The sequence below is a fragment of the Agelaius phoeniceus genome, chromosome 19 (genome assembly GCF_051311805.1).
Source record: "Agelaius phoeniceus isolate bAgePho1 chromosome 19, bAgePho1.hap1, whole genome shotgun sequence".
NCBI lineage: Eukaryota > Metazoa > Chordata > Aves > Passeriformes > Icteridae > Agelaius > Agelaius phoeniceus.
Window position 1 is genome coordinate 5,570,230 of NC_135283.1, and position 9,109 is coordinate 5,579,338.

General features: G+C 54.3%; 1 protein-coding gene and 4 non-coding genes across 6 annotated transcripts; 3 read left to right on the forward strand and 2 right to left on the reverse strand.

Annotated features, from left to right (window-relative positions):
* The first annotated feature begins 852 nt into the window (after positions 1-852).
* TRNAR-UCG (transfer RNA arginine (anticodon UCG)) lies at positions 853-925 on the forward strand. The gene has a single exon. It is a non-coding gene; the product is annotated as a tRNA-Arg (tRNA).
* Positions 926-1,158: 233 nt separating this feature from the next.
* TRNAR-CCU (transfer RNA arginine (anticodon CCU)) lies at positions 1,159-1,231 on the forward strand. The gene has a single exon. It is a non-coding gene; the product is annotated as a tRNA-Arg (tRNA).
* A 2,575-nt stretch (positions 1,232-3,806) lies between these two features.
* Positions 3,807-3,879, forward strand: TRNAR-CCU (transfer RNA arginine (anticodon CCU)). Its single transcript has one exon. It is a non-coding gene; the product is annotated as a tRNA-Arg (tRNA).
* A 1,001-nt stretch (positions 3,880-4,880) lies between these two features.
* On the reverse strand, positions 4,881-4,953 carry TRNAR-UCU (transfer RNA arginine (anticodon UCU)). Its single transcript has one exon. It is a non-coding gene; the product is annotated as a tRNA-Arg (tRNA).
* Positions 4,954-5,597: 644 nt separating this feature from the next.
* On the reverse strand, positions 5,598-7,927 carry MRPL58 (mitochondrial ribosomal protein L58). 2 transcript variants are annotated; one of them, XM_054645116.2, is made up of 6 exons: positions 7,723-7,927; positions 7,244-7,280; positions 7,054-7,113; positions 6,361-6,443; positions 6,091-6,260; positions 5,598-5,825 (listed from the first exon to the last, which is right to left on the reverse strand). In XM_054645116.2, exons 1-6 carry the CDS (start codon positions 7,885-7,887, stop codon positions 5,741-5,743), a joined length of 600 nt encoding a protein of 199 aa, XP_054501091.2. In that variant the 5' UTR covers positions 7,888-7,927; the 3' UTR covers positions 5,598-5,740. The 2 variants fall into 2 exon arrangements, with proteins under 2 accessions (XP_054501091.2, XP_077044442.1); XM_077188327.1 differs by having other exon boundaries at positions 7,708-7,927.
* Between the last annotated feature and the right edge of the window lie 1,182 nt (positions 7,928-9,109).

Here is a 9,109-nt window from a genome sequence, read left to right on the forward strand (position 1 = left end):
CTGGCTCTTGGGAGTAGCCTTTAGTTGTGGTCAAGGAAAAATAAGGTCATAAAAAAAAAGAATCAAACAATTTGAGGGAGAGGAAAAGAAAGGGCCCATCCCCACAAAGAAAAGGCAAAGAGCCAGAGCTACTCAGTAGCAGATTTAGTCTCATTTACAGGGCTGAGAGTTTGCTGCAACCCCAGTGAAAAGGATCAGGAATTAGTGCTTGTGTGACTGAGGGCTGTGGGGGAGGCTGCTCTCCTTTGAGCCCCGTCCTGCTTCCCAGCAGACCACACTGTGTCATTTCCTGCTGAGCCCTCCATGTGCCCATGGATTTTCTGCTTCTGCCTCCTTGCTGATCTCCCATGCTCCTTATATTCTTTTCTGAGTCCTCACAGTTAAGATGAAAGGCTCAGAGACTTCTGGGTTTTTTTTATGTGTCTGTGTGTTCCTCTGCTGCCCTCCTCTCCGTTTCTACCTTTTTTTTTCTGCTGTCATCCCAGTGATCCTTGTGGGTCCCTTCCAATCCAGGATATTCCATGATTCTGTGATCCTGTGAATGGCTCCAGGGCAACAATTGCAGTCAGCAATTCCCACACTTGATTCCGCCTCCAGCAGCAGAATTCCCCATGGCAGCGGATGGTCCCTCCCCAGCCGTGTCCCCTGCCATCCCCCCGCTGTCCCCCACGGACTCCCATGTCCCATTGCCATGTCCCCTGTCCCCCACGCATGTCCGTGTCCCCCGCGGCCCCGGTGTATCCCCTGGCCCCGTGTCCCGGCACGGTCGCCGCCCGGGGCTCCGACGGTGCCCGGGAGGGGCGTGGGGGCGATGTCGGGGCTTGGCAGCATCACTGGGGGCTCCGCTACAGCGACCGCGTGGCCTAATGGATAAGGCGTCTGACTTCGGATCAGAAGATTGAGGGTTCGAGTCCCTTCGTGGTCGGCTTTTTTTCCCCCGCCCCCCCACTTTTAATCATCTTTCTCCCGTTTCTCCCCTCGCATCTCTGCCCCTCGGGGGGCGGAGGGAACACGCGAGGCCGCGGTGGGTGGCGGCGCTGCCGGAGCGGCCCCGTCCCAGCCCCGCGGTTCCCCTGGCCCGGCCCGAGGGGTCCCCCGGCCGCCCCCTCAGCGCGGGGTCGGGGCCGTTCCCGCGGGCCGGGGCGCGCGCCCTGCGCAGCCCCAGTGGCCTAATGGATAAGGCACTGGCCTCCTAAGCCAGGGATTGTGGGTTCGAGTCCCACCTGGGGTGAGCCTTTCGTTTTGCCTCTGCTAGCCCCGTTTCCATGCTCTTTCTCCCCATTTCAGCTCCGCCGCGTCTCCTCCTCCTCCTCCTGCCGCCGCTGGCTGCTGCTTGGTGGAAGATATTCCTCATCCGGGTGGGAGATGCCAGGTGAGGAGATTGATGCACAGGGAGAGCCCAGAGATGGGGATAGACCAGAGCCCTGCCCGACCATGGACCTGGACACCGAGCCTGATGTGGGGAAAGACCAAAGAGCGAGGTCGGGGAGGTCCATGATGTGTTTTGGGACGGCGACGTCCCCGTGGCAGCTCCGGGCTCTCTCCATGGGCCAAGAGCCGCTGTTGATGGGATGATGTGACTGTCTGCTCCCAGCCAGTGACCCCTGTTTAGATTTCACAGAAAAGGGAAACAACACAGAGCTGCTACAAACTGCCCCAGGCTTGGATGCAAAGGTGGATGTTTTGTGCAATAAGTTGTGTGGTCCCAGAGCTCAGGTGAGGCTGTGATCGAGGGAATAACAACCAGCTTTGCTTTGGGGCCTGAGGATGAGAGGAGAAGTGTTAATGAAAGGCTGATTTTTGGAAGGATTAGTGAAAGGATGGCTCTGGCCCGGTCATGGACATCCTTCAAGGTGTCCCAGAAGGCACCAAAGCAGAGCAGTTGCAGTTGTTTAATTACCTTTGTCTGGGCAGAGCTGGGTTTTTCTTGAATTTCAGCTGCATTTTCCCTTGTTTTCAGAGAATTTCAGCTGCATTTTTCTCTCCTTCCTGTATAATCAGCTGCACCCGAGCCCCAACAAAAAGCCCATTGATGCTGGTTCATGTGCACCTTGTGTGGGGAACCTCTTCCCAGAGCAGGATGAGCTGGGATGTTGGGAATCTTTACTCCACCAGAAACCATGTCTGCATGAGGGGCTGGTCAGGGGGGTCACAGCGTTTGGCTGTGCTGCCCTGGGACCAAAGTCCTCCCCGTAAGTGCCTTTGGGATAATGCTCTCTCAGATTCGTGGCATTAAAAATCTGCCTGGAGGGTCTTTTCCTGTGGAGTTAATGGATATTAAAGGCAGCTGTGGTCAGGGTAATGCCACACCAGTAAAACACAAAGTGAAGTTTCTTTTTAAGCTGTTTTTCTCTCTTAGGTGTGGGAGGCTCTGCTGCCTGGAAAGCAATGAACCTATCCAAGCTCTGGGTACTGGACCACCAATTAAAATACCTTCTTGGGGTGGACTTCGGGAAACTTCTTTTGGGGTTAGATGAGAAACCCAGGTTTTGGGGAGAGTGGCTGCAGCAGGAGGAGAACAAAGAGGGGGTTAATGAGGTCCGTGGTGTTCTTTCCAGTATTGTTATACTGTTCTGCTGTAGTGGTGCCTGTCACTGGTGGCACAGACACAGTGATGGTCACTGGTGGCACAGTGACACTGTGACAGTCACATCTACAGTGACAGTGACCTAGTGGCACACGGTGTCCCAGAGGAGGGGGGCCTCCATCACGGGGGTTGGGTCAGGAAAGCCAGCCACACTTCCAGGAGGGATGGAGAGTGTGGGATGCCCCGGGGTGAATATGGGGGATACCCAGGGGGTGTCGGGGGGCACCCCGGGAGCCCCCAGCATGTGACACTGGCAGAGATTTGACGGTAGGTGACCACGTGGCCTAATGGATAAGGCGTCTGACTTCGGATCAGAAGATTGAGTGGTTCGAGTCCTTTCGTGGTTGGTTTAAGGCCACGGGGAGTACTCGACACATTCAATTTCCTGGCGGGCGTTTTTCCGCGGCTCGCCGGCGTGGGGATTCAGCGGGCTAAAGCTCCAGAAAATGTGCCTGTAATAGAGGCAGATCCGCTTGATTTAAGGTGAGATTTCCCCCGTGGATTCTGCCAGTGAGGGGAATTTATACCCCACGGCGAGGTAGCAGTCGGGGGAGAATGAACGGGGCTTGGGACGGGTGGGGAGGTGGTCAAAGTCCAGCTGGGGCCGGTTCTTGGAAAATGAAAGGGCTGAGACAAGGTAGGCGGAATTTTCTCGTACTGCTCGGAGAGTTATTGGACAGCTCGGGTGAGGTTTTAGTTTGCTGTGTTTTGGTGGAGTATAGCAACACACTGCCCACCTTTCTGTGTGCGGAGCGCTGTATGATCCAGCCGGAGTGCAGGAAATTGAAGCTCTGTTACCGCAAAACTGGGACTCGAACACTGTGTCAATCTCTTATGGAACCAGCGCTTTGCCCACTCGGCCACGGCAGCTGCCCCGCACCTACCCCCCCGCGCTGCATCCGGGGCGCCCGGGGCCAGTTCGGGGCTTCACTGCCCCCCAAACCGGTCCCGCCAGCTCCCGGGGAGCCGAGGGGGCTGCGCGGGGATCTCATCCCTCTCCCACACCCCCACCTCGCGGTGGCGTTTCTGAGCTGCGCCGGGACGTGTGGGAGATGGAGGGGGCGGGGAGCGGGGCGCGGGGCCTCGCTCTGGGGACTGTTCGGACCGAGGTAGTCCCGGAAATCCCGGGCAAGACCCCCCCCGTCCCCATCCATGGCAACCACACGCCCGCCTGGCCAGTAGAGAGTTAAGTGAGGCACCTGAAGAACGCTCCTGTGCAGCCCCAGTGGCCTAATGGATAAGGCACTGGCCTCCTAAGCCAGGGATTGTGGGTTCGAGTCCCATCTGGGGTGACTCTTTTCGCTGCCGAGAGAGTCCCCAGGATCGGCTGCGGGGCTGGGCTTCTCCCCGCGGAAGCTCCGCATCCTTCGGTTCCCCGCGGCGTGGAACGCGATGCGCCCTTCCCGCAGCCGCGCGCCGCTTCCCTGCTTTCCGTCGTGCCCCTCCTGGCCACACGGAGGCGTTTTTCGTGGTGTTAAACCAGCCAAAACCTCCGAATCTGTTTTTACTCCCTGAAATTCCCAGCTCCTCTACGCCCCGCTGACACGTGCTCGTCCAGGGCTTTACGCCTTTGCTTGTACCAAAGTTCTTCAAATCGGAGGGAAAGGAGCCCCGAGCAGCGGGTGATCCTGGCTGCAAGGTCTCCTGGGGATGGGGAGGCTCGGCTGAGGCTGGTGCTGTCCTGCATGGTGATGGTGGGAGGACGTTCTGTGTGACAGAAACATCGGAAGCAGCGACATCCCCGTGTTTGTAAAGGGCAGGGCACAGCACGGAGCTTCAGACACCCGCACCTGTGAGAGGGGTGCTGGCAGGGAAGAAGGGGATCCGCCATCTCTGGAAGTGTTCAAACCATGTGTGGATGTGGTATTTGGGGACATGGTTTGATGGTGAACATGGCAGTACTGGATTAGATTTGATAAATCTTAGAGGTTCTTTCCACCCTGAATGATTCAGTGATTCCTTGCAGAAAAGCTTGCGGTGGGGGAAAATGTGAGATGAGGTGAAGTGTGAAATGGTCCTGGTGCTGAGCAGGAGTGCAGAGGCCAGGGCAGGCATTTCTGGGATGTCAGGATGCATTGGAGTGCCTCTGCGTCCCCCAACCATTCCATTTTGGGGTGGACCACGGCTTTGAATGCTGTTTTTGCAGATGGAAATATTCTGCTGGAGGGAGCTCAAAGCTCCACTTCCAAACGCGAGGCAGCAGAGCTGTGACACCTCTGTGTGCCCCAAATTAACCTTAGGGATGACTTCCCTCTCTTATTTGGGGTTTTACTAAAACAAATCCACCTCTCCCCACCCCAGGTGGGACTCGAACCCACAATCCCTGACTTAGAAGGCCAGTGCCTTATCCATTAGGCCACTGGGGCCCAGTCAAACACCAAAAAAGGAATAATTTTGATTTCTTTGAGCCTCACAAGTAATCCCATCTGGCAGTGGTGAACACATCACAGCACAGAGCTTCATTCTCCTCAAACAGGGCTCACTAACACACCTGGAGGATTCATCCACAGGATTTTGGTGTCCCACCTCAAAGGCCAGAAGCCTCCAGCACTCACAGGGTGGGTTCTGTCTCCTACTGTTGAGATTTCTGCCAAATTCCTGATGTGGCTTTAGTTTAACTAAATTATGTGCTTTGTTTGGTTAGACAAAAATCAACAAAAGGAGTAAAGATGAAAGGAAGGAAATAGAATGAAAGAAACAGAGGATACTCTAAGGGATGGACTTGATGATCCTTGAGGTCTTTTCCAAACTTAATGCTTTAAGATTCTATTTTCTACTTACATGTGTTGTTGAGACTGCTTTTACTCTTCCCTTTCTTTCCCCAAAAATCTAGAGTAGCTTTGTGTTCAGCAGAAGAGGGTGCTCTGATGGAGCAAAAGCTGCTTGAAGAACGCAAAGAACATTAAAAAAAATGAGTGGCTGACAAAAATCACAAGTTTTAGTTCCTTTCAAATGTGAACAATAGTTATTCTGAAAAATTATTCACAAGCCATCACAGCATATCACTGGCTACAAAAGAAGATATTAAATATGTTTATTTACACTTTCAGGCTATTTTTATTCAATCCAGCTCATGAGTTTAGCATCATTAACAGCTGCCAACACCACTTCTTTAGGAAGATGGAATGCCAAGGCCTTGGATCTCTGCTGTTCTCAGTCAAAATCTGCCTTCCTGCTCTGTTTTATAGTTGAGTGTATTTTTTTCTGTCGTAGCCGCTCACGGTTCATTTTTTCCACCCTAAAATAAAATCAAAAGATCCCTCAGTGTACAAAGAAAGCACTTAAATATTCAACTTTTGAGATCTAATGAAGCAACAAACATCCTCAGATAGAAAAGAAACAGTCCCTGTTAAAATCTAAGCAGTTAAAATCTAATGGATCAGTGATACTCCTTAAAAAAGGAAATTAAAAGGAGTATGACCAAAATTGTTTAAAAATGCTGCAAACTAAATTGTGTAACATGATAGCCTGAACCCAAATAAAGAGCATTTTAATGAAGATACCTCTCTATGAGTTTCTGTGTTGTCTCCTTAGACACCACCCTGGGTTTCTCGATCGCCTCTGTGACCATGGCCCGGATTTTCTCCAGACAAATCGCCAGATTCCTCATCTGGTAGCGACTCTCCTCCGAGGTCACAATCAACTCACCAGACCGGTTTATCTTATTCCTGTGCTGAAGAGATGGGAAAATGTAATGTGAGCACTGAAACTTGGTTGGAACTGCCATGTTCTGACACTGAGACATTGAAACCATGGAAGGGGAGGGTTGGTACCATCAGAGCCATTTTTTGTCTCACAGCTTCGGGAATCCAGTCAGCCGATGCCAGGTGGAACCGAACCTCTGCCTTGGAATTCACTGGGAGGAAAAACAGGGTCTTTGTTTCCATGTCACAGCCTGCCTTCCTCAGATCTATGAGGCAATTCAGCCTGATCTCTGCTGGCTTTCAACATGGGATGATTCCATGATGAATTTCCTGAAAGGTCACCATTCTTTTCTTGCTGTATTTTTACACACCACTCTACAAGACAAACTTGTACCTGTCGTGGTATTTGCCTTTCTAGACACCACAGAATTTATTGCCAGCCAGTGCCTGCCTCATTTTTGATGGCAGAACAGGCAGTATTTTAAGTTTATTTGAATTAAGCTGAGAATTTATTGCAGATTGAACTCTCAGAATCCAGTTGGCTCTGTTATATTTGATCTGTGGATAGAGGTGGTGTCCCCTGTGGCATCTGTAGCAGGAATGATCCCTGTAAGTGTTCCTAGGAGCATCAAACGTGCTATTACTGGTCTCCAGCACTCTGAAGACTCAGAAGTTGTGTGAAAATGCAGGGTGATGACAATGAAAAATAAGTGTCCAGCAGCACGAAGATGCTGTTTAACTTCAACTTCTCAATATTTTGCCACATGGTACATAAAAACAACCGAAAACGGTGATTTTTCCAAGGGAGAAGCTGTTCCTCACCTTTATTAACGTTCTGCCCGCCGGGGCCGCTGCTCCGGCTGTAGGACACGGTCAGGCGAGCTGGAAGAGAGGGACAGGGGTTGAGCCGGGACGGGGCCGAGCCGGGACGGGGCCGAGCTCGGAGCACGGACTCGGTGCTCGGGGGTCTGCCCGGCTCCCGGCACGGGTGTGCGGGGCGAGGGGGCCTCACCCATGGGGATGTCGAGGGCGGCCGGCTGCAGCTCCTCCTGGAAGAGACATCGGGGGCGGTGTCGGGGGACCCCGGGGGTCTGGGGAATCCCGGGACCCCCGCGGCCCCTCAGCCGGCCCCGCCCGACCGGGGACACGGCACGGGACCGGCCCCGCCCACCACCGGCGGCCCCGCCCACCACCGGCGGCCCCGCCCACCACCGGCGGCCCCGCCCACCACCGGCGGCCCCGCCCACCACCGGCGGCCCCGCCCACCACCGGCAGCCCCGCCCACCACCGGCAGCCCCGCCCACTCCGCCACGCTTCCACCAACGCCCAGGCAGCGCTAAAAGCCCCGCCCCTCACCCTGACCCCGCCCACAATGTTGACACCGCCCCTTGCTAAGACCCCGCCCACACCATGAAATAAACCTTTCCGCTGTCAATCAACAACGAAACCCCGCCCAGACGCCGTCTTCCTCTTTACCCCCGCCCCTCTGACCGTCGTGCGGGCGGCGGTTCCGTCCTGTCGCGGAGGGTACAGCTTGTCCAGGCTGTGGGAGCTCCGGTACTCGGTGCCGGCGTCGGGCCGCTGCGAAAACCGGGCGCACAGCAGCGCCAGCCCCGGCCGCGGCCGACACAGGACCCGCAGCGTGTGCGCCGCCATGTTGGCCGCCGCGGTGCTCTCCCCCAGGCGTCCCCGCGGAAACGACGGCCGCGCGCCGCGTTCCGGGGCGGGGCGGAGGGAGCAAGGGCGCGATTTAGGGGGGTGAAGGGCTCTTTTGGGGCTGTGGGGATGGAGCTTGAGCGTGTGGTGTCCGTGCCGGGGGTCTGTGGGGCGGGGAGGGGTCTGCAGCACTAATGAGGGTGCCAAGAGAGGGGGATGTTGGGTGTCCTGGGGGCACCTGGAGCCTGTGGGGCACCGCGGGCCATGAGGGAGGTCAGGGTGGCTGTGGGGTCTGTGCGCCCCAGACCTGCGCGGTGGCCAGCTCTGAAAATGAAAATACATCCAGCTTTTTAATGTTTTGTGACGTTTTTGGACCTGGAGTGCTTCAGTTTTCACATTTTTATCCTCTCAAGAGTGCTAAAGAGTTACATACAAACACACACATGTACATATACGCAATTATTTCTTTGAATGCTGACATAGCAGCGGTGGATGTAGGATGCAGAGGAGTGAAGCAGTTGTGGAAATCCTTCAGCTTTTGCTCTTGTTGGAGCTGCCGAGCTGGCTTGACAAGAAGGGTGTGCGTTCCAGAGGGGCAGGGATTGCTATTCCTGGCGGCAGGAAAATGCATTGCAGGGATGGGCTGTCATTTGCTCTGGTGTTTTGACAGGAGCTGACAATCTCTTATTTAAAACTGTAGATGAAGCCAAAATGGATGTTCAGAAGCCGATGCAGACTGTGTGACTGATCTGAGCTGAGTTCCATCCAGATAATGCATTTAAAGTCAGGGAACTCAGTTCTCTGGAGGGAACAAGTCCTGGACATGGATGGTTCTCTGCCCTGGCTGCAGCTGAGCAGCTCAGGGCCACAGAGGGGTCCTCACTTTGCTTTAATTGAACTTCAGAATCCCGGAGTTCTGCTCCACTGCCCTTGTCCAAACTCAGCTGGAAACAAAATGCTTGAAGGAAAAAACCCAGAGCTGTCAGAGGCAAGCTGTGCCATCTGGTGACCTTAATTTCTAACAGGGAACAGGTAAATATTTGTGATTTGTAGCCAGAGGGATGGGTACAATACACAAGGCAAGATGACTCATTTATGAGCTGTTGTCAAATGTGTCTGGTGGTTGTTGTGCAGGAGCATCCTCCAAGGACAGTGCCTCAGAGAGGCTGGGAAAGGTCACACAGGTGAAGCCAGGCCAATCTAAAAGGACATTTGTCTGGTT